This window comes from Macaca nemestrina, chromosome 3 (assembly GCF_043159975.1).
Source record: "Macaca nemestrina isolate mMacNem1 chromosome 3, mMacNem.hap1, whole genome shotgun sequence".
In the NCBI taxonomy this organism is placed as follows: domain Eukaryota; kingdom Metazoa; phylum Chordata; class Mammalia; order Primates; family Cercopithecidae; genus Macaca; species Macaca nemestrina.
Window position 1 is genome coordinate 179694515 of NC_092127.1, and position 25849 is coordinate 179720363.

The following is a 25849-nucleotide window of genomic DNA, read 5'->3' on the forward strand; positions in this document are numbered from 1 at the left end:
GAGGGAATTTACTTCTGGCAAAGATGCTGTGAGCATTGTTGAAATGACCACAAAGGATTTAGAATATTGCATAAACTTAGTTGATAAAAGAGTGGCAGGGTTTGAGAGGATTAACTCCAATTTTGAAAGAAGTTCTACTTGGGGTATAATGCCATCAAATAGCATCACATGCTACAGAGCAGTGTTTCATGAAAGCAGAATCAATCAGTGGGCAAATTTCATTGTTGTCTTTTTTTTTTTTTTTTTTTTTGAGACGGAGTCTTGCTCTGTCGCCGAGACTGGAGTGCAGTGGCCGGATCTCGGCTCACTGCAAGCTCCGCCTCCCGGGTTTACGCCATTCTCCTGCCTCAGCCTCCTGAGTAGCTGGGACTACAGGCACCCGCCACCTCGCCCGGCTTTTTTTTTGTATTTTTTATTAGAGACGGGGTTTCACCGGGTTAGCCAGGATGGTCTCGATCTCCTGACCTCGTGATCCGCCTGTCTCGGCCTCCCAAAGTGCTGAGATTACAGGCTTGAGCCACCACGCCCGTCCTCATTGTTGTCTTAATGTAAAAAATTGCTACAGCCACCCCACCCTTCAGCAGCCACCACCCTTATCATTCAGCAAGTGTCAACCTTGAGGCAAGACGCTCCACCAGCAAAAAGATTACCACTTGCTGAAGGTTGAGATGATTGAGAATTTTTTAACAATAAAGTATTCTTAAATTAAGGTATTTGTTCAGGAAAAACTCTCTCAATCTGCATTTTTTCCTATATTTTCATACCACCACAACACAGAAGACTTCTGTGACCAGAGGCCTGGATGGTTTTCCCCACATACTGAGCAGTGGACACCACCTGGGTGCCCTCTAATTCAATTCTGATACTATCTACGTGGAGATAGTGTTACATTTCACAGGGCGACTGATTGGCTTCACGTTGGGGTTCCATGACCCCCTCTCTGAGTTCGATTAATTTGCTGGAATGGCTCATAGAACCCAAGGAAACACTTAACTGGCTTATTCTAAAGGATATTACAGAGGATACCGATGAAGAGATGCACAGGGCAAGGCATGGGGAATGGAGTGTGGAGCTTCCATGCCCTCCCTGGGCATGCCACCCTCCAGGGCCCTTCACATGTTCAACTATCTGGAACCCCCCGAACTCAGCCCTCTTGGGTTTTTAATGGAAGCTTCTTGACATCAGCATTCCATCTTCCAGAGTACAGGGCAAGACCATCTCTAAGGAGGGTCTTAAGACCCACAGTTACAAAGGCAGGGGATTGGAGTCCTACGTTAGGGCAGGTGAAAGGAGGGCAGGAGAGATTCTGTTTCCTGGGGCCTGCTCCTGAGACCTAACACACCCAACACACCCCTAATAAAAGACTATAACAAGGGCTGTGGAAGTTAGGAGCCAAGAACCATGGATGAGAACCAACATGTAGCATTATACCACAGGTATGGGTCCTTCCTTAGACATAATGCTATTACACACTTAATAGACTATAGTTTAAACATAACTTACAGGCACTGGGAAAGCAAAAAATTCTTGCGACTATCTTTATTGCAATACTTGCTTTTTTCCAGTCATCTGGAACTGAACCTGCAATATCTAATATGTGTATTGCTAATGGATAGGGTTTTTTTATTTGATAGTTTTCATATGCTTTCTCTGGTTTTGATATCAGGATAATATTGACCCATAAATAGAGTTGAAAGTGTTTCCTCCATTTTATTAAAGAGGTTTTAAGGATTGGGATTAATTTCTCTTTAAATATCTGGTAGAGGTTACCATTGAAGCCATCTGTTCCTGGGCCTCTATTTGGGGTAAATTTTTGGTTATGAATTCAATCCCTTTGCTTTTTACAGGTTTATTCATATTTTCTGTTACTTCCTGAGTCAATTTGGTAATTTGTGTCCTTCTAAGAATTTGGCAATTTCATCTAGGTTATCTAATTTATTGGTGTACTGTTTTTTATAGTATTTTCTGATAATCTTTTGTGTTTTTTTAAGATCAGTGGTGGTATATCTTCTTTCATTTCTGGTTTTAGAAAGTAACTCAGGCCTTCTCTAGTTATTTTCTTGGTCTGTCTAGCTAACGGTTTGTTTAGTCCCTTACTTGTGATTATTTTATTTTACTTTTTTTCTTGCTGCTTTCAAAATTTATTCTTTGTCTTTGGTTTGATTAGGATGCATCTAAATGTGATCTCTGAGTTTATTGTGCTTAGCATTTGTTGACCTTCTTAGATGTGTAAATAAATATTTTCTTCAAATTGGGGGCGTTGTCATTTTTTTTTTTCAAATTTTTTTTTCTGCTTTTCTCTCTTCTTTCCTTCTGGGAATTCCTTTTGTAAATCTTGATACATTTGATTGGTGTCCCACAGGTCTCTGAGGCTCTGTTCACCTACCTGCTTACCTACCCTCCCCATCTTTGTCCTTAGACTGAATAATCTTAGTCTGCCTATCTTCAAGTTGATTGGTTCTTTTTTCTGCCAGGTCAAATCTACCAGTGTATATCTAGTGATTTTTCATTTTAATTTGTGTACTTTTCAGCACTGCAATTTCTGTCTGGTTCTTTATTATAAATTTATTTAATTGCCTGTTTAGTGAAATATTCTCCTCATACTTTAGTTGTTTATACATGGTTTCCTTTCATTCTTTGAACATATTTTAAATGTCTGATTTAAAGTTCTTTTGTCTAATAAGTTCAATATCTGGGCTTTCTCAGAGACATTTTCTGTGGACTTTTTCCCCCATGTGTGATACGTTTTTATGTCTTTGCATGTCCCATAATGTTTTGTTTAAAAACTAAATAAATAATACAGTGTGACAACTGGAAATCAGATTATCCTCCACCCCAAGGTTTGTTGTTGCTGTATCATTGTTGTTATTCTTTATTTAGTGACTTTTCTAAACTAATTCTGTGAAGGTAGTATTCTTTGTGTTCTGCGCCCACTGACATCTTCACATAGTTAGCTTAGTGATCAACTAATGATTGAACAGAGGTTCCTTATATGTCTACAATCGTAAGACTCTCAGTGTTTGCCATGGGGGCTCTGTGTGTCTTGAGGAGGAAGGATGAGAATAGTGCAGTTGTTTGTTTTGGTGTTTTTTTGTTTTGTTTGTTTCGTTTTTTGTTTTGTTTTGTTTTTGTTACCTTGTAGCTTCAGCGCAAAGGAAAAACGATGCAATTTAAAATGCCATAATAGCTTGCTGTACTTGCTGAGATTCAGTTGATTTTGAGATTCAGCTGATTTTCTTGAATAGAGTAAGCCTTTGGTTAATTCCCAGAGTTCTTTTGTTTAATGACGTTACATTCCCCCTCCCACCCTGCAAAACAGCAACAACTACTCGCAAGAGACCCACACAGCATTAAGTGTCAAACCGGAAGAAAACCAGTCACCTTTCTGAAGTATATTTTCCTAGCTGTTTTCCTGATTTAATCTTTGCTCGATAATCATTTCTTAATTTTGGCATCTTTTGCTTTCTGTATATTATAGACTGAGAATTTTCAAAACAATCAAAACCTGCTATCTCTTTGTTTAACAGTCTGTAGTAAGCTGCTCTTGCATTGCTGTAAAGAAATATCTCAGCCAGCTCAGTGGCTCATTCCTGTAATCCCAGCACTTTGGGAAGCCAGGGCGGGTGGATCACCTGAGGTCAGGAGTTCAAGATCAGCCTGGCCAACATGGCAAAACCCCGTCTCTACAAAAATACAAAACTTAGCCGGGTGTGGTGGCAGGCGCGTGTGGTCGCAGCTATTCGGGAGGCTGAGGCCGGAGAATCGCTTGAACCCAGGAGGCAGAGGTTGCAGTGACCCAGGATCATGCCACTGCACTCCAGCCTAGGTGACAGAGTGAGACTCTTTCTCAAAAAAAAAAAAAAAAAGTCTCAGCCTGGCCAACATGGTGAAACCCCATCTCTACTAAAAATAGAAGTTAGCTGGGTGCAATGACACATGCCTGTAATCCCAGCTACTCGGGAGACTGAGGCAGGAGAATCACTTGAACCCAGGAGGTAGAGGTTGCAATGAGCCAAGACTGTGCCATTGCACCCCAGCCTGGGTGACAGAGTGAGACTCTGTCTCGGAAAAAAAAAAAAAAGGAAAAAAGAAATACCTGAGGCTGGGCAATCTATAAAGAAAAGAAGTTTGGCCAGGCATGGTGGCTAATGCCAGTACTTTGGGAGGCCAAGGCAGGCAGAGCACTTGAGACCAGGAGTTTCAGACTGGCCTAAACCAACATGGCAAAACCCAGCCGCTACTAAAAATACGAAACTTAGCTGGGCATGGTGGCACATGCCTGTAATCCCAGCTACTCAGGAGGTGGAGACATGAGAATTGCTTGAGCCTAGGAGGTGGAAGTTGCAGTGAGCCAAGATCATGCCACTGCTCCAACCTGGGTGACAGAGGGACACTCTCTCAAAAAAAAAAAAAAAAAGAAGAAAATTAAAAGAAGACATTTAATTGGCTCATGCTTTTGCAGTCTGTGAGTCTATGCAAGCATGACACCAATATCTGCTCAGCTCTAGTAAGGACCTCAGGAAGCTTAAAATCATGGCGGAAAGCAAAGCAGAAGCCAGCACATCACATGGCAAAAGAAAAAGAGAGAGGAGATCCCAGACTTTTAAACAACCAGATCTCACATGGACTGAGGGAGAACTCACTTATTACCAAGGGGATGGTGCTAAGTCATTCATGAGGGATCCGCCCCATTATTACCGAAACACCAATGGTTTGATGTAGGTCTTGCTGCTTGCTTCACAAAAAGCGAATCACTGACACAACAATTATTGCCAAGAAAGGCTTTAATCAGTTGCTGCAGCCAAGGAGATGGGTGCTCAATCTCAAATCCATCTGCCTGACTAAAACTAAGAGTTTATATAGCAGGGGAGAAATGTAACAGTGTGTAAGAAAACAAGAATTAGGGAAGGGGCAAGGACGCAATCATGGTGAATGAGGGATCCATGATGTGGTGCGGTCGTCTGGTGAGTTTCAGTTCTTTGATACTTTCTTTGAGAGGCCTGAAGGTCCTTTTCTGAGGAAGGAACTCAGATAAAACAAATACAAGTTTCAAGCTTTTTAAGACCAGAAGGGGCAATTTCTATGTTTATCAAAAAGAACAGTCTGTGGGGGCAGTTGGGTTGGTTTCACCATGATCCGATCACCTCCCATCAGACCCCAACTCAACATTTAGAATCACATTTTATTTTATTTTTTTTAATTTATTTATTATTATTATACTTTAAGTTGTAGGGTACATGTGCATAACGTGCAGGTTTGTTACATATGTGTACTTGTGCCATGTTGGTGTGCTGCACCCATCAACTCGTCATTTACATCAGGTATAACTCAGAATCACATTTTAACATGAGATTTAGAGGGGACAAACATCTAAACCATATCGCAGTTCTTCCTTGAGTTTATCTCTTTCTTTTTGCACTTTAATTAGCAAGAAGCAGCCAGGGGCCACCTTTCACACTTTGCTTAGATATTTCCCTAGATAGATCATCCAATTCATTGGGCACATTTTCTACTTCCCAAGTTACTGAAGATAACAGTGTTGTGAAACTTTCTCCCATTACATAATTCCAGTAATATTTACCTCATTTTTCTAGAAGTTCTTACTCTGCAGCCTTCTTAAAGGCTGTATTAACAGCTTATTGAAGTTACTTCAACCTTCCATTAATACTATTCCCAGAGACCACTTCCTGGTTCAAAAGTGACACCTACATTTTCAGTTTTTTATTACAGCAGCATCCCACTAATATGCACCAAAATCTGTATTATTTATGACTCTATAACAAATTACTTTCCAAATTCAGCAGTTTCAAACAACAGACATTTATTATTTCACATTTTCTCTGGGGTCAGGAACCTGAGAATTGCTCAGCTAGTTGGTTTTGGCTCACTTTTTCATGAGGCTACAATTAAGGAGTGAGCTGGGTTGTGGTCATAGGAGATTTGATTGTTGTAGAATGTCTTGCAAGTCCACACATTTGGCTGCTTGCAGGAGGCTTCCATCTTTCTTCACGTAAGCCACCTCATGGGACTTCTCATAGTTATGGCTTTCTCTAGAGTGAGTGATGAGAGAGAGAGAGAGATGAAGAAACAGATAAGTGAATGGGAGAAGGAGATAGAGGAGAAGGGAAAGGGAAGGGAAGGGGAGAAAGAGAAAATAAAAGGAGAGGAGAAGCGGGGGGCAAAAGAGAAAACAACCAAGAGCACCAGTCCAGTATGAAAACTTCATTCATTTATAACATAATCTCCAAAGTGACACATACTTTCACAGTATGCTATTGGTTACACAGACTACCCATGATACAACATGGGGGGCAAGGGGGTATTGCACAGCAGTGTTATATCAGGAGGCAGGAATTATTGAGGACCATCTTGAAGCAGCAGCCACACAAGGCTTTTTAAATTAGTTAACTTTGAAAAATGAAGAAATAAGGCAAAAAATAAGTGTTCTTGTCTAATAGGGGGCAGTAAACCCTATTTCTGGGTGGCAACATTCTTCTAGGCAAATATTTACTACTAGCCTGATCCTTGTAAAAGTTTGAGTTCACAATTCCTAACCTACATCTAGATCTTCAGTTATTTGCTTTTTTGTAGTTATAACAACTTGTGCAAGTGATTTAGGAGACTCACTAACCAGTCAGCAGCTGAGAAGCATTCTCTTTGTCTGTCTGTCTGTTTTTCTCCCTCTCTTTTGCCAGGTCCTTTGGTCTCACACATGGACTTATTCCACAATATAGTATAAAGAGACAAAAAGTGAGTGGGTGAATAAAACAGAGTAGCACTATTTATTGTACTTTAAACTTTGCTGTAAATTCAATCCTAAAGTATAGCCCTAGTCACATGATATGGGTCTAATAATGTCTGTCCTTTATGGCAGATATAATCATATTGAATTGATAAAGTGATGATGTTAGTAATACATTTCAGGACAGTTAACTAAAATACCTAAAAGTAAAGCTAGTATCTCCTTTAAATACATAATACAAAGCAAGATTAGGTTTGAAAAAAGGTGAAGAAGAATGTTCATAGAAGCCTTCAAAGATTTCTAAAGATAATCATCAAGCAATAGTATATCTTTGAATCCTATGTGCAACAGGATATTTCTTGTTTTGATAGTGCACTTTAGTTAGGTTACATGTGCTAATATAATCTAGCTTGGACCAAAAACGTATCACATGGGTTTATAAAGTATGTCTTTTATATTTTTCCAATTATGAAGTTAACAAATAAGAAGGGACTTTAAAAAGTTCATGGAAAAAATGAATTCAAAGATAAAAATAAAAAATACAAAGTTTATTTCTCAACATAAGCTCCATCCAATTCAAGACACTTTTGTAAGCAAGGATACCAGCCATTTAGTCCATACTCAAAAGAACTGGGAATGTAACCGTGTCAATGCAATTTTTTTTACATTATTAACTGAAGAAAAATTGGTGACCTTTAAAGTTTTTTTAAGATTAGGAAACAAAAAAATTAGAAGACATCAAATGAGGATTATAAGGTGGATGCCTGATGATTTCCCATCATAACTCTTGCCAGATTGCCCTTGTTTGATGAAAGAAATGAGCAAGAGCATTATTGTGGAGGACTCCCTGGTGAAGCTTTCCTGGGCATTTTTCTGCTCAAACTTTGGCTGCCTTTCTCAGAACACTCTTATAATAAACACATGTTATTTCTTTGACTCTCCAGAAAGTCAACAAGCAAAAAGCCTTGAACATTCCAAAACACTGTTGCCATAACCTTTGCTCTTAGTCTGTCCGCTTTGGCTTTGACAGGACCACTTCCATCTCTTGGCAGCCATTGCTTTAATTGTGTTTTATCTTCAGGATTATATTGGTAAAACCATGTTTCATCGCCTTTTACAATTCTTTGAAGACATGCTCTGAATCTTGAACCCACTGGTTAAAATTTTTTCATTGAAAGCTCTGCTGTTGTCTGCAACTGATCTGGGCGCAATGGTCTTGGCACCCATTGAGTGGAAATCTGCTCAGCTTTAGTTTTGGAGTCAGAATTGTGTGAGCTAATATCCATCAAGATGTCTATGATGTTGACTATCATTCCTGCTGTTAATCACCAGTCTTCTTCAATTGGGATGCAAACAAAATGAATTTTTGTCCTCACAAATTGATGCGGATGTTCTGTCACTGCAGGCTTTATCTTCAACATCATCTCATCCCTTAAAATGAGTTGTCCATTTTTTTTGACCTCTGAACTTTTTATTGGCCTCCTCCTCCCCAGAGGGGACCCTGCTTCTGCTGGCTTAATGTTTCAAAACTTTGGTGTCATTGGTCTCAGGTACCACTTTGCCATCCACTATCTGGTGGCTGGTGGTCTTTTGGATGGTTTGCATGGAGTTGCTGCTGTCCAGGGCATCACCAAGATTGAAGTCCTCACCGTCTTCCAGCAGGCGTCGATAGATGATGATCTTAGCCTCCAGCTTGACCTTGATGTTTGGCAGGACCTCGTACTCCTGGGCCTGGTGCCGCCCCTCTGCCCGGGTCTGTGCCAGCTCCGACTCAAGGTGCAGGAGGATCCCATTGAGCTACTCCATCTGTAGGTTGTAGTGGGCCTCCACCTCCCTCAGGCCATTCTCCAAGCTGGCCTTCAGGTTTCTCATCAAGTCCAGGTCCATCTCCAAGGACTGGACTATAAGTCTCAACTTCATGAGCACCATCTCAGCAGCTCTAGCTCCGGCAGACTGCGTGGTGATCACTGTGGTGGTCTCCTCAATCTGCTGAGACGCTGAGACCAGTAACTTGTCTAGCTCCTCTCGGTTCTTCTGAGCCAGCTTGTTGTATTGGGCCCAGATGTCTACCATGATCTTGGCAAGGTCCTGAGATTTGGTGGCATGTACCTCCACAGTCACCCTAGAGCTGGCAGTCTGGGCTTGTAGGCCTTTTACTTCCTCTTCATGGTTCTTCGTGAAGAGCAGCTCCTCCTTGAGAGCCTCCATCTGTGTCTCCAGCTGCAGCCGAGTGACATTGGTTTCATCAGTAACTTTGCAGGAGCCCATGATGTTGCTCTCCACAGACTGGTGCACGGCCAGCTTTGTCTCATACTTGACTCTAAAGTCATCATCAGCAAGACGGGCATTGTCAATCTGCTGAACAACGCAGACATTTTCCACAGTATTTGCAAAAATCTGAGCCCTTAGGTCCTTGTTGGTCTTGAACTAATGGTTCCAGTCTCTGCCCTGGGGTCCCTTCTTCTCCAGGTGCCCCCGATTTTGCTCTCCAGCTTCTCTAGTTCTTGGTGTCCAGGCTCCTCACTCTGTCCAGATAGGAGGCCAGGTGGTCATTCAGGCTTTGCATGCTCTGGCCATTCAGGCCTTACGTGGTCTTCTCGTTCTGGATGCCTTCCTTTCATGCCAGACCCCCAGCCATCCCCATGGCCAGGTCCCCGGACCTGAAGCCACCGTGGAAGCTGGTGGAGCAGGACATGGAGATCAGGGAAACAGAGCTCCCGGAACCTGCATAGATGCCAGCCACGCTGCTGACCAGTCAGGCACCAGAGCTGGGTGCCTGGACGGAGTCCAGGAACCAGTAGCTGGTGGAGAAGGTGGAGCAAGTGGTGAAGCTCATGCTGTACGGGGAGGAGAGCGAGAGGACAGGACTCAAACTTTGCCAACGACCAAGTTATCCATTTTTAAACTGCTGATTTCTTTAGGACATTATCCTCATAAACTTTTTCAAAATTACTAGTGATTTTACCATTCTTCCATCCAAGCTTTAATGTATAATTAATATTTGTTCTTACTTCAATTTTAGCAGAACTCATGTTGCTCTGATACTGGATGTTTTCAAACTGATGTCTTATCCTTCTTAGTGCCTCAAGCTAGATGCCGTTTACACATGTTATAACAAGTTACTAGTTTATTTTGGTGCAAAAAATTTTTGAAATTTATGCATAGTTTTTTTATAATGTGCGTTTTCCATGAACTTTGAAGACCCCTTGTACTTTTACTTATTTACCATTTGGTGATTTAAATAAAATATAAGTGCTTAGCCTACATCTTTTTTTTCTCCTATTATTTCTACTAACGGCTAACATTTACTGGACTATTAATATGCCAAGTACAGAGTTAAGTATTTTATCTACAATCTCATATAATCCTTACAGCATCCAGTGAGCAAGCCCCATAAATATTATCCCAGGTTCTATTATTATTTCTCTCTTAATGAATGCAGAAACTGAGGCATGGAGAGAATATGTAACTAGCCTAAGTTCATAAAGATGGCTAAGATCCCGAACTATAGCTAGGTCGAATAGGAAAACGAATAGTGTCCCTCTTTCCTATCAAGTTCTAAACAAACAATGGAAGTGAAGGCTAAAATTGTATTTTTCTTATAGGCCCATAGTTCCCTCTTTCAGATGTTTTTCAGAATTCAAAATTCTTTGTTTTGAAACAGGTAATACAATGTTTTGTAATATCTCCAACAAGTCTGAGATAGCACCCTGTGATCAAATGTATTGACATTTATGCAGGACCAGTTTATATCAGCTTAAGTCACGTTTTGCTACCAAATGTGATGGTAGTTGTGGTGGGGGTGGGTTTGTTGCCTCTCCTCACCTCCAAATAGTATATTTTGAAACCTTCTTGCATTTTAGAGCGATGGACCTATTAATGATAGATGCTGGTTGGAAGGCTTCTCTTTAAATCTTTTAAACAAGTGTTTTAACTAATACTGAAACACAGAACTAGGGAGACTTACCACTTCAGTCTCTTAACAACGGTGGATCAGAGAAGGCCTATTCATTTAACACTGATCTACCTGAGTAAGGGTTTAGACATTTAAGGAGTAGAGATCTAGTATCTCTACAGGTAGGCCCATTTCTAAGAGGAAAAAGTGTATCCCTACTCAGAAAACAAGTATCTCTAGTCATCTTTCCCAATTTACCAATCACCCTGCATCTAAAGGATCAGAGTAAATAAAGGGAATGGAGCCAGACCAGAAATGTGTGTATAAAAGCCACCACCCCCAATACTAAATCTCTATATCACTATTATAAACTATGTATATAAGTGATCTGTTCTTATCCCACACTTCTTACTATAAAATCGTTCAGTTGTTTTACCAACTGTATAAGTTTCAGATAGAGTTGTATTATTACTGTTGAACTTTGTTATAGTTGTAGTTGATCAAAATGGTTTGGTTAAAACTCTCTATGATGTTCTCATTTTACAAAAATATCTTAGGATATCCATGCTAAAATATTTAGGAGTAAATTTTCCTTATTCTGCAGTTTCAGTGGTTCTACAAATAAAAATAAAGTAAAAAGAAAGCTAATTTGGCAGACTAGTAACAGTTCTTGAATATTAGTAGAAGCTGTGTCATTGTACTATTCTTTCATTTTTTATTTATGATCAAAATTTTTCTATATAGGCCGGGCGCGGTGGCTCCAGCCTGTAATCCCAGCACTTTGGGAGGCTGAGACGGGCGGATCACAAGGTCAGGAGATGGAGACCATCCTGGCTAACATGGTGAAACCCCGTCTCTACTAAAAAATACAAAAAACTAGCTGGGCGAGGTGGTGGGCGCCTGTAGTCCCAGCCACTCGGGAGGCTGAAGCAGGAGAATGGTGTAAACCCACGAGGCAGAGCTTGCAGTGAGCTGAGATCCGGCCACTGCACTCCAGCCTGAGGGACAGAGCGAGACAAAGTCTCAAAAAAAAAAAAAATTTCTGTATAAAAAAATCGAGGAAAGAAAAAATCCTTGATGATGACATTCAGGACATACATGAAATGCACATTTTACAGAATTGGAGAATTTAATGGATACAGAATTATAAGAATTTAGATGTTTTCCTAGTTAATGCATGCACAGTGTACATTAGGATAAAATTTGGTTGCTTATACAATTTATGTTCACATACTGAGTGTTTTAATATCTAGTAAAGTATATCTGAATGAATATTAGAACTCTTGAGAATAAGTTGTTCTGCTTCTATGTCTAATTCTTTATCTATTTTAGTTTGGTACCAGAGAATGTTTAATTGTAAGAAATAATTAAATATGCCACATTTTTGGTTGATATATTATTATAAAGCTAATTAAATCTACAAAGCTTTTATTGCTAATTCCCAGAAAACATTGGCAGTTATGGACTGATGCTAAAAGACTTCTGAAGTCATTAATTTGTAATAAAAATAAATTTAAATGTTGGTGATTTGCATTTCTCTTTTTAAAATGATTATTATATTTATTTCTTCCCTAGATCTTCCTCAGAACTGTGATCCTAACATTCCCCTAGTTGCTCAGGAATTAATGAAAAAGATGATACGCCAGTTTGCGATTGAGTACATTTCAAAAAGTGGTAAAACTCAAGAGAATAGAAATGGTTCAATTGGACCAAGTATAGTATGTAAAAGTATCCAAATGAATCAAGCAGAAAGCTCCCTTCAGGAAGAACAGGAAGGCCCCTTAGACCTCACTGTGAATCGAACGCAAGAACAAAATACTCAGCAAGGTAAGATTTTTTGTGTGCACGTAGTATATAATTTGATGTTTTATATCGTCAAATGTGTATTTATAACTTTTATATTCATAGCCAAATTTATTTTGAATGTAATATGACTTTTAATTTGCTTATGTAATATGTACTGGAGAAAAGCACCTATTTGCAGCCTCTGTATTTGCATCTTTGTGTATAAAAGAGAAAATTTGAGTTACTCGCAACTCCGTTTGCAATAAAAAAGTGTATCCTAATAAACAGCTTAAAAATAAAGCATATAAATAAATAAAGGATATAAATAAAGAGATGTTTATAAGAAATAATTATTTTTATAGTGGACAGCTGAAAACAGTAAGCACTTGCTTGTTCAGTTTTTTTTTTTTTTTGTATTTAAGTGAGGGGAAAAAAAGTAGATGATTTATCTTCCAGTTGTTTATAATGTAACTAGGAACAGAGGAAATGGAATATCTGTGACAAATGTAATGTTATCATGTAACTAACTATATGGAGAAACATTTGTCATAAGGAGCCTGAATGATGATGACCATGTTGGACTTACAGAGTTTAATTAAAAGAGAACCATTACTTCACAGAGGAAAGGCAAGAGGAAGAGCCTTTTAAGTGTGTGTGAAGGACTTAAGTGTTTATCAGAACAAAGGATAATTTAGGTAGCTTTTGTTAATATGGGCTAGGAATAGTGTTGTCAGTCTTTGCAGCCATAAGAAAAAAAGTCAGCATTAAATTTGATTCCAGAAGGCAGTGATGTTAGTTTGGGGCTCTTAAGAAGAATATACTAGTTAGGCCAGGTGCGGTGGCTCATGCCTCTAATCCCAGCACTTTGGGAGGCCAAGGTGGTTGGATCACCTGAGGTCGGGAGTTCAAGACCAGCCTGTGACCAACATGGAGAAACCCCGTCTCTACTAAAAATACAAAATTAGCAAGCATTGTGGTGAGTGCCTGTAATACCAGCTACTCGGGAGGCTGAGGCGGGAGAATTGCTTGAATCTGGGAGGCAGAGGTTGCAGTGAGCCGAGATCGCACCATTGCACTCCGGCCTGGGCAACAAGAGCGAAACTCTGTCTCTTAAAAAAAAAAAAAAAACGACAAAGAGTATACTAGCTAGTGTTTGAAGATACAGTCTTTTCAGTATGTAAATCAGATTAAAATTTAGAGGGGCTGGAATATGGGAATAATTTTTCCTTTTTAGTTCCCTAACACTAGGTTGCAAGTATTTATGTGACAATATCTGACAAATTTTAAGATAATAGGTTATAAGACAGAGAAAGAATGTCAAAGATAACTATGATACTGCATGGGTGTCCAACCTTTTGGCTTCCCTGGGTTGCATTGGAAGAAGAAGAATTGTGTTGGGTCACACATAAAATACACCAACACTAACCATAGCTGATAAGCTTTAAAAAGCCGGTAGGGGGGTTCCCTGTGTTATTTTTATGATATCTGCCACCACAGATAAGTAAAAAAATCCTTGCAAAGGGTTGAATACCTGTGAAGGCTTAAGGAAAAAAGTATCAGTGCACAGAATTTTGGAACTCGGAAAATAGAGGATTTTTAGAATTGTTTTTATTTGCCTTTCCATGCCTTATATTCCCTTATATCTCCTCTCCTTTTGGGGATTTCTGAAGAGGCTAGAACATAGACTTTGGTATGTGACAGACTTGTGGTTGAAATCCTAGCTCTGCTACTTACTTAAGTTACTTGAACAAGTAACGTTACCTGTCAGACCTTTAATTTCTTCAATTGTAATTTGGCCATAATAATAATGGACCCATTGGAGCACTGTAAGAATTAAATATGTAGTAACAAACTCATGAAAGATACTCAAATTCTAGTCTCACCGTACTCTCTACCTCCCTTTCCTTATCACCATAGAAGAAGCCTTAGAAGTAATGTGATAATGATCTATAAATACTTGTATGACTGTTACACTAACGTAGGACTGAGTTTTCTGTGAATGGTCCAATGAGTTGAGTTAGGATCACTAGCTAGAGGGAAACAGATTTCAGGTCTAGATAAGAAAGAATATTTCTAAGGAAATTGCTAAGGAAAGAAGGACTGTTTCTCTGATTGTCTCGTCGTTGAAGGTATTGAAAAGCATCAGATGAGTGGTTAGAATAGATGGCATTTTGGCCCGACATGGTGTCTCACCCCTGTAATTCCAGCACTTTGGGAGGCCGAGGTGGGTGGATCACGAGGTCAAGAGATCTACATCCTGGCCAACATGGTGAAACCCCGTCCCTACTAAAAATACAAAAATTAGCTGGGCGTGGTGGCGCACGCCTGTAGTCCCAGCTATTCGGGAGGCTGAGGCAGGAGAATCGCTTGAACCCAGGAGGTGGAGGTGGCAGTGAGCCGAGATTGCGCCGCTCCACTCCAGCCTGGTGACAGAGCAAGATTCCATCTCAAAAAAAAAAAAAAAAAAAAAAGAATAGATGGCATTTTAAAAGTAAATTTCCAGTCCTTAGATCTTTGATTCTGTGAAGTGGCAAGACAGATCCACATATATGTAGAACACGAGTCATGTAATTAATTAAATTATTGTAATAGTCTAAACAAAGTGCAAAAATATGTGAAAATCCTCAGGTTGGAAAGAGTAGTGATAGTGGATATAAATCTATAACTAGTCTTCTTGATAATTTTAAGTTTTTGGATGACTTCTTGTCATGTGTGATTCTAGTCTTCTTACTTGAGGATAGAAATTACTTAGTTTAATGTGGTTTGAAGTATAGAGGGCACGGGGAAGAATGATGATAGATGAAGCTCAAGAAGTAGGTAGGGACCAAATTTTGACTTTTCTTGGGATCATAAAAAGCTACCAGACTGAGAGTAACAAAATCAGATTTTCTTTTATGAAACCATTCTGCCATGGTATGGATTGGTAGTTTCTTAAAATTTGTCTACATGTACCAAACAAGGAAAAATGAAGCACATGCCCTTTGATGCATTAGTGTGTACATATGGGTGTGTGTGTATGTACCCACTAACACAGTATGTGTACTAATCTTTCTATAAATATTTTAGGATTTAAATAAAGGTGTTATAAATAATTTTTAAATGTCTTGCTAATCACGATGACTTCACTGCCAGTATCTTATTGAATGATAATATACTTTAGAAGAGTTTCATTAGCAGTGATAGAAAGTATAAACCCATATTTCACATAGCTTCCTTAAGAATTTAACCTTTTTTTGACCTGATTTCACTGTTTTTACCTCATAGTATAGTCAATAAAGAGCTCGTACTAGTGATAGCAGTGTCAGTTATGCCTTTTTTTAATGTTGCTATTTGCTAGTGCTTACATTTTTCATATTATTCTCACTCTAATTTTTTAACAATACTTATTTAAGCCAGTTATTTATTTGGTGAGTTACTTTATTCAAATTAGATGACAATAGATAATCTATCCATAAATGATATAGATACATTTGTGGATAGTATAAACCATAAGTTTATGAAATTCTCCATGCCAAATGGTTTTATAGGTAACTTTATATACTCTTAAAGCAACAGATAATTCCTATTTGTGCTTTCCTTTTTTTCTACTCTGTTTCAAAGAGTAGAAAAAAAAAGAAATGTTGGTATAATCTTGATGCCAAAACCAGACAAAGATAGCAAAAGAAAGAAATACTGCAACTTACAAACCTAGGTGCAGAAATCCTTAATAAATATCAGCAAATTGAGTAAAGTGAGGTATAAGGACATAATAATGACTAAGGAGGCATGGATGATTAAGCATTTGAAAAATTTTCTTAATTTTCTAAATTAAAAATTATATCCTAATAGATATGAAAAAAATTTATTCTATAAAAGCACTTATCAAACTAATAATCTATGGGCACTTTCACTACCAAAAACATTATAACCTAAAGATTTAAAATAAAAGATGACACAAAAAATCCACACTATCATCCATTTTAAACATTTGATTTAAACATTTGATGAGAGGTCTTTACTCAACTACTCTATTAGAAAATCTAGTTTTAAAGAAGTTACATTTGCAATAGCTGCAACAACAGGAAAAACAGTGAAATGCCTAAGAATGAAACGGATAAACTGTATCAGGTCTTATGGAGAATATTATAAAAATATATTGAAGGAAGAAAAAGAAGAGCAGGAAAATGAATGATTCCTTAAATGAATGTGAGGACTGATGCTTACAGATTCAGTGTCATTCCGGGCAGAATTCTGACAGGATTTATTGTTAAATGTGGCTTGCCAATCCTAAAATTTACAAGCAAGACTTAAAGAACCAAGAATAACCAAGTCAAGGTGGTAAATAAAGTCTTGCTAAATGTAGCAGCACTTATTAAGTGCAGTAATTAAAACAGGGTGCTATTGGCCAGGATAAAAATAAGTAGGACAGATCAGTCCAAACATTAGCTCCCAAACATTAGTGGAATCTTAGTACAAGACAGAAATGTCATTATAAATCATTGGGAAGGATACCGTATTCCTAAATAGTTCCAGGGCAATTGATTACCCAAAAGGAGGATGAGGGGCAGATCCCTACCTTACACCACTCATAAAAATAGTTCTAGTTGGGTTTAAAGGCTAAATGTGAAAATCAGAACTGAAAGAGAGGAAATTATAGGATAATATCTTAATTCAAAATAGGGAAGAAGTTCTTAAAATGCAAGAATCACAGTCCATACAACAATTTTGCATATTTGACTATACTCAAATCTAAAACTTAAGTATAAAGTCACTGAAGAAAGTGAAATGTCAAGCCTCATCTGTAACTGATGTATCTAGCAAGCATTCAGCTAACAGAACTACAGCCAGTTAGACAGACAACTGATGAGAAAAATAGACAAAGACAAGTCTCAGAAGAAGATATTGGAATAGGCAAATAAGCAAAGAAAAAGATACTTATAAGAATATCTTGCCTAGGCTTCTTCCCTATATAGGATTCTTTTATTCTGTATTATAAGAGATGGTAATTCAGCTTCTGAGTGAGTAAGTATTTACCAAAAATCTTTGACAACTCTAATATTTAAGCTCATATCTATGAAGAATGTACTCATTGTTTTATATTTTTTCATCTGCAGTAGCATTTTACTTTGCTGTAAATACTTGTAAAAATTATTATGTCTCCAAGACTTCTCTTTTCCATGATAACCTTTAGGGTTTTCTTCCATTTTGTTTTGTTTTTCTTTCTGCAACAATATGAGAAACTCTAGTCCTTTGACATAGTAATGCTGTAAATGTTTGTTGAAACTGTTGTTTCTTCAAATGTCTGTTTACTATACAAATCTTTTCAGCTTCCTTAATTGTACTTCATAAGTCAGTTTCCATCTTACTCATTATCATTGCCTTCTCTTTCACAAGCTCTACACTCACTTAAAATATGGTTACCCTGAGGAAAACATGCCTATTTTCCTCTCCATTGTACTTTCTATCCAGGCATTTCAAATATTTGAGGATATTTCTTTGTGCATTTTAAATTATTTAGATTTGTATAAATACTCTGAGCCTCAAAAGCTGGTAGAAAAGTAAGGCATGCATTGCCCATACCCAGGATTCTTTTTCGTCCTAGTACATTAAGAAACAGGTATAAATAACATTAGTGTGTCAAGTATGTATTTTTTAAATATCAGTTTTAATCTGGGGCCAGAGTAAAAACTCGTAAATTCCAATGTACAAGAAGAAATTTGCAACTTAGAGACCTTTATCATTACTGTTACAACTATGAAGCATAGGCAATCCTATACAGAACAAGATCAGATTTGGCAGAGATGGAACAGCAATACTTCATTAACTTTGTTAATGCAGTTTTCTACCATAAGAGATCCAGTGAGTATTCTGGTAGAACTTTCATCATAGTAAACCTCTTAATGCATTGTAATTGTTTGCATGTTTATCTGCCTTTGGGAGCAGGAAACTTGTCTTTTTTCACTTTTATGTCTCCACTGCTTGGTATGGTACACAGTATATTGGATTTATTTATTAAATTAAAAATCTTCACCATCCTCAAATGCCACTGATAACTAAAATGAGAATTGAGACTTGACCATTGCATTTAGGATGTTTCTGCAGTGAAATTTTCTATTTTAAACATTTTGGTTAGAAAATATTCTGAAATATACATTTTAATACTTTTTAAAATGCCGTGCGGAACATTGTGTCATGATAATGGACATAAACTATTGTACTACCATGTAATGATTTGAAATTTTTAGGATTATTTTCTTTTTTATTATTATTATACTTTTAAGTTCTAGGGTACATGTGCACAACAACGTCTCTTAATTAGCAAAAGATAAGTTTTTTTTACTTACTTCGAAATGTTATCAGTAGGGTAAACTTTGGAATCCACAACTTCTAGTAAATTTCCTGTCAACAAATTATGTATAGGACTAATACTAAGTAGGCTTCAAGTGATTATTTGAGAGACTATATTGCATAAAATATATGAATTTCAGCCGCATATTTAGCTGTCATTAAGTATCCTTTGTTGCTGCTGCCACCACTGTTCTGCTTTCTTGGCTGTGATTAAGGTAGGTGTTACTATGTGTAAGAGAGCCACGTATAGTTTTATGATGTTATGTATGCTTAATTATGTGGTTTATAAATTAAGTTTTGTAATTCTGTTTGGAAATCACTAAACAGTTTAAAGTTCAGTTCAAAAAAATTTCTATGTCCACTAATGCAATTGTCTATCTTTTTCTATGCTGAGCTTTTGTTTTCTGTGGCTAAAAACATGTGGAAGAAAGTGTTATATTCCATGCTTGGGAAGATGCCATGTTTTAGTCTACCTGAAAAATAAAACATATGTCTAGATGGTCCTGTGTCCCTTCTAATCTAACCTTCTCTGACTGCAGGGATAGAAGAAACAGGTGATACTTTAAAATTCCAGATCTAGGCCTACGCTGTCCTGCTGAAAATGCTTTAATGGCTTCATATTACCCTTTAGATAAGGTTTAAAATCCTAAACTCCAGGAACCAGCCCCTGCCCACCTATCCAGCCACATCTTGTGTCTCTGTTTCTTTAGTCTTCATATTGGCTTCTTCTCATTTTCTTAAATATGTCATACACTCTCAGAACCTCAGAACACTGACAGAAAAGCTGCCTTCTACCCCAACCAATTTTTTTTTACAAATACGTATTACTTATTTTTTTCCAGGTCTGCTTTTAAACATTACTTTCTTAGGAAAACCTCCTCCACACCTCCCGTATTGGATGTACACAGACACACACGTTGATATTCTTATTCTTACTCGCATTTAATTTGGGGTTCTTACTGTATTTTTATATAATATCCTATATTGTTTTGTAGCATTTGTTACCCTTGTAATTATTTGTTTCAGCCATCTTATCTGCTATTTGTCTTGTTATGCTTTTTTTCCCTCCTTATTTTCTTTTGGATTGGGTTTCCTCACTTTTCTTTCTTTGCTTATTTTGAAGTTATATACTCTACTGCTATTCTGTTTGTAGTTACCTAAGGTTTTAAAGGTGTACTTAATATAAGAAATTTAGAGTCACCTGCCCTGACACTTAACAGCTATCTTCAGTGCTGTATTTCCCTTCTTGTGACATCACAACTTAAACACAACCATTTGTTTTATATCATCAATTTTTGTTGAGAATTACATATATAGTTATCATCTCTTTTGCTTATCATTTCTTCTTACATTTCACATGTTCTTCTGGGATCAGACATTCCTTAAATAAGGACTTATTGGTAGTAAACTCTCAGGTTTTTTTGTGTTTTTATTTCATTTTCTTTTTCACTTTTGTTCTTAAAAGATGTTTTCTCTAGGTACATAATTATCTGTTTGCTACGATTGTTGTGGCTGCCAACTAATAGTCTTTTCCTTAGAGGTAACTTTACACACTCTACTTTTGGGCGCTCTCTCTCACTCTTTCTCTCCCTGTTTTGTTTATGGTATTCTGCAGGTTGTCTTGGATATGTTTGGAAGTGGATTTCTTTTTTTTTTTTCTTTCTTTATATAAGCCACAGAATATATTTAATTCAGATTAAACATGAAACTAGAATAATGTTCTGTCCTTATCAAGTAGCAATTACATTGTTTTTTTAAAAAAAGAACAGTACATTTCTGTCTACATTCCAGCAGTCCAGTAAGGCAGCACAGGTGACATGCAGTTTGATGAGGTGACAGGGGAAGCAGATTTCTTTTCTTTATTCTACTTAGGAGTTACGTGTTTCCTAAAAACTAAAGAGAAATCTCTCATCAATTGTGGACATTTTTCAGCCATTATCTGTTCAAATATATTTTTACTCTCACTTTTATTTCCTGTCAAAATCCATTGAGACATATTTTGGATCTTCTTATTTTATCCTCCCTATCTCTTCCTTTTCATATTTCCCATCTCTTTGTTTCTGTGTAATATCATGATTAGTTTATTCAGAAATCTTTCCCAATTTACTAATTCTCTTTCAAGCTGTTTTAATCATGATTTAACCTGTGTCTTGAGTTTCTAATTTGTCATTATACTTTTCATTTCCAGAAGTTAATTGTTACTTTTTCCAAATGTGCCTGTCAGCATGCCCATAATTTTACAAAAGAATCACTAAGCAAGATATCAAAAGTGACTGGGAGGGTTATTTTAGACAAGATGGTTCAGGAAGACCTCCATGAAGAATTGAGTTTGAGCTGAGACTTGAATAATGAGAGGAAGTCCTCCATATGAAGATCTAAGATCTGGGCATTTAAGTCAGAAGAAATATCAAATATAAATACAAAATATCAAAACTCAGGGCGGGAATGTATCAGATGTTTGAGGAACTGTATGAAGATTGTCTCAGTCAGTGAAAACCAAGGGATTGTTCAAAGCTTTTTTAATAAGGTGAGATTATAGAATGTCAAGAAATAAAATTGTTACAGTGTATATAAGCTGGATTTTTCTTTTTTCTGTTTTGTAAAGAATGTCATTTTTTAAAAAGTGCACTTTTTAAATTCAGAAGTTCCATAAATGCTACTATATAAAATGTCAGTTGACTAACTTAATTAGGTATATAAAGCAAAAAGAAAAAGAAAAAAGAAATTAGTGTCCTCTGTTGCCATTCAATTTTTTACAAAAATTTGTTATATGGGTTAAGTATTCCTTATCTGAAATGCTTGGGACCAGAAGTGTTTTAGATTTTGGAATTTTATCTTATTTTGGAATATTTGCATATACATGAGATATCTTGTGGATGGGGCCCAAGTCTAAACAGAAAATTCATTTATTTCATATACATCTTATACAAACAGTCTGAAAGTAATTTTATATAATATTTTAAATACTTTTGTGCATGAAACACTTTGTGTTAAGTACTCGTATGATGTAAAGTTGATCACCAACCCCATGGGTTTCCAAGTGTCAATTCTCGGTTTTTTTCTTTTCCCTTGTAATTTCTCCAAGTATTCTCTCCCCAAAGAGATAACTTTCCTACCTACTTTATAACCTTCAAGTTATCAATATGCCAAAATTGGGTTCTTATGTCCAGTTGTAATAAAGATGATATTTTGTATTTAATCTTCCTCTTGGTTTTCTGTTATATTAAGGACAAAATTTACATTTCTTTTAATGACTTACTAGGTTCTGCCAAGATTTTGTTCCTGCCTACCTCTCCGGACTTGTTCCGTTTCCTTCTCTTCTTGGCCTAGGTGCAAGTCATACTGTCGACGTCTGACACTTGCCAAGCCCACTCTGCTTCAGAGTTTTTCCTTCATCATTGCTGATCCCTTTGCCTGGGTTACTCTGCCTTCAGATATTCTTGTTTTTGTGACTTGCCCCCTGTTCATCATTTCTATCTTAGCTAGAGCATCACCTTAACAATAAGAAAATGATAAATTCCAAATTCCAAAATGTAAACAAAAGAAACTTTTGCATGACACAGAAGAAATCACTATTAGAAAAATCAAAAGACAGTGGCAGTCTGTGAAAAAATATTTGCACCTTATAAAATAAAAAATTATTCTAATCTATTAAGAGTTTCAAAAAATTGAAATGTAAAATATCAACAACCTGATAGAAAAATGAGCATAATTGTACTGTCAATTCATAGAAGAAATTTTAAAAGCCCTTAAACATAGGAAAATACTCTCAACCGTACTCATGTGATTCACAACTGTCACACTGATAAGAATTAAGTTTAGCTATATACCCTGTCAAAGCTGTTAAGCAACAGACATTTTCATGCATTACTGTGGAAATACAAACTGGTACAGTCCTTATGGAGGAATTGACAGTATCTGTTACATTTTATAAGTATTTGTCCTCTGACCTAGCAATCCGATTTCAGGAAATCAAGCCTTTAATTACACCTGCACAAATACGGAATGATATGCATTCAGGGTGATTCACTGGGACATTATTTGTAATAGCAGGACATTGGAAATAATCCAAATATCCATCAGTAGTGTCTTGGTCAGTTAAATTATTTATATCCACACAATGGAAGGCAAACATCAAAAAAAAAAAAAAAAAAAAAAAAAAAGGTGAGAATGATCTCTTGATAGTGAATTTCCAGGTTTTCTTGTTAGGTAATAAAAAGCAAGATGCAGAAATACATATATTACATGCTCTCTTTTGTGTAGAAAAGCAGGGAAGGTAAGCCAAAAACTAATGACAGTGAACATGGTTACCAAGAAGAGGATGAAGTAAATGAGGCAGATGAGACGGGAATGGAAGTGCTCTCAACAGACCTTGTTATTTAGTTTTATGTAAATATTCTGTATATTCCAAAGGGTAAAAAATTTTTTAAAGTAAAGCAATCCCAAAAACTTGAAGTGGAATATAACAGATAAACCTGGCTGGGTCAAATTAGTAACATAATGTTAGTAACATAACATTGAGAAAAGAATTATATCAAGTGATTTTACCCAGCATTTTGACTATACATTCTTAGTGAAATCCATTCCAAGGGCAATAGAATATATTCTAAGGGCAAAAAAATACTTTAAAGTATGCTTAAACCTTTTTTTAGTAATACTAGTAATAATATTGTCATTACTTTTTGAGTTGGTAGAACAAATCAAATATGTAATCATGTTAACATCATTAGGAAACCAGTATTTTCAGTATAAGATAAAAAACAAGCAACATCAAGTATAAAACCTTATATTGCATGTGGATTGGAAACGCAGTGCAGACCATGAATTATTTTCAAAAATACACATTTCCTCATCTGACCACTGAAACAACCTAAAAGCAATGAAAACTCAGTGGCATTGAACCTAAACCTGGAGTGTGGTCTCTACGCATTATTTCTCTTTAAAAAGAAGAAGACCTCTTTGGACTTCAGGTTGGGACTAGGAAAAGTACAGGATGAGCCTGGAACATCTTGTGCCAGCAGGCAAGGAAGCCCAAAGATGAATTTGTTAAAAGAATACAGGAGTCAATGTTAAAGGTTCCCAGCTGGTCAAATACAAAAATATTTGATCATCAGTAGAAGAACAATTTCAGTGGAATGAAAAATATTGAATGTTTTAAAATGTACTCATTTAAGAGAACCAGAAACTGAAAGTGTCCCCCAGAGTTGGTAGTCTCTTTTGGAGGTACACACCACACCAGTTCTTTACTGCGAAAATTAGCAATTAAAGGAAAGTGTTAAGCATTTATCTTGCTTTTTCTATACAAATTGTATTTCAGGACAACCAAATCATTTAAAGAAAATTCTTGAAGAATGTTGGCTAATAAATATGGAAGGCATAATAGACTTAAAATATTACTATTTTTCCACTCCAATAAGATAATTGAATCAAACAACAGCATCAGAAGATAAAGACTAATGTAAATTAATACAGCCACTATTGAGAACAGTTTAGAGGTTACTCAAAAAAACAAAAATAGGGCCACCATATGATCCAGCAATCCCATTGCTAGGTATATACCCTTAAAGAAAAGGAAATCAGTATATCAAAGAGATATCTGAACTCCCCTGTTTATTGCAGTATTATTCACAATAGCCAAGATTTAGAAAAAACTAAGTCTCCATCAACAGACAAATGGATAAAGAAAATGTGGTACATAAACACAATGGAGTGCTATTCGGCCATGAAAAAGAATGAGATGCTTTCGTTTGCAACAAGATGGATGGAACTAGAGGTTATTGTGTTAAGCGAAATAAATCAGGCACAGAAGGACAGACTTTTCATGTTCTTACCTACTTGTGGAAGCTAAAAATTAAAGCAATTGAACTCATGGAGATAGTAGAAGGATGGTTACCAGAGGCTGAGAAGGATAGTGGGGGGTGGGCTGAGGAGGAAGTGGGGATAGTTAATGGGTACAACAAAATAGAATTAATAAGATCTAGTATTTGATAGCACAACAGGATGACTATAGGCAATAACAGTTTAATTGTACATTTTAAAATAACTGAGTATAATTATGTTGTTTGCAACACGAAGGATAAATGCTTGAAGTGATGGATGCCCCATCTGCCCTGATGTGATCGTTATACAATTGTATGCCTGTGTCAAAATGTCTCATGTACCCCATACTCAGTAAGTAACCACAAAAATTAAAATTTACAAAAGAAACACAGGCCAGGCGTGGTGGCTCATACCTGTAATCCCATCACTTTGGAAGGCTAAGGCGGGTGGATCACCTGAGGTCAGGAGTTCGCGACCAGCCTGGCTAACATGGTGAAACCCTGCCTCTACTAAATACCAAAAAATTAGCTGGGCGTGGTGGTGCATGCCTGTAATCCGAGCTACTTGGGAGGCTGAGACAGGAGAATCACTTGAACCTGGGAGGCGGAGGTTGCAGTGAGCCGAGATCACGCCACTGCACTCCAGCCTGGGCAACAAGAGTGAAACTCCGTCTCAAAAAAAAGAAAGAAAAAGAAACACGATGATACATTGTTTCACATCCACTAGGGATGGCTAGAATCTAAAAGATGTGATAAGTATTGGCAAAGATGCAGAGATTTGGACCCTTGATACATTGCTGGTGAGAATATAAAATAATGCAACCCCTTTGGGAACAGTCTGAAGTTCCTCAAAAGGTTGCGCATCTGGTTACATAACCTGACAGTTTGACTCCTAGGAGGTTGGAAAAGGCTGTGGGGAGGGGGATGGAGAGAGGTTGATCAACAGGTACAAAGTTAGGTAGGAGGGATACTTCTTGTGTTCTATTGTACAATAGGGTGACTATAGTTAATGATAACATATTTCAAAACAGCTAAAAATACTTTGAATGTTGTCACCACCAAAACAAGTGTTTGAGGTGGTGAATATGCTAACTACACTGATCACTGTACAATGTGTACATGTATACATGTATGGAAACATCACATTGGACCCCATAAATAGGTACAATTATGTGTCAATTCAAACCAATAAAACATATATATATATATATATATGAAGATAAAAAGTATAGAGGAAAGGTTATTTTGAGAACTTTACAACAAAGGAGTCAGATTGTCACC

The 25849-nt window shown here is 37.0% G+C and overlaps 1 protein-coding gene across 18 annotated transcripts in view; it reads left to right on the forward strand.

Moving 5' to 3' along the window:
- Positions 1-25849, forward strand: part of LOC105487875 (ligand dependent nuclear receptor corepressor like) — a 296771-nt gene that overhangs the window by 219317 nt on the left and 51605 nt on the right. For 12 of the 18 annotated variants that reach the window (XM_011751506.3, XM_011751504.3, XM_011751509.3 and 9 more), the window contains one exon: positions 12213-12464. The exons of 1 other annotated variant lie outside the window; for it this stretch is intronic. In XM_011751506.3, coding sequence (XP_011749808.2) covers positions 12213-12464 — 252 coding nt within the window. Of the gene's footprint in view, positions 4965-12212; positions 12465-20937; positions 24483-25849 lie in introns of those variants that run through there. 5 more of the 18 variants (XM_071093809.1, XM_071093810.1, XM_071093811.1 and 2 more) reach the window with 3 other exon arrangements.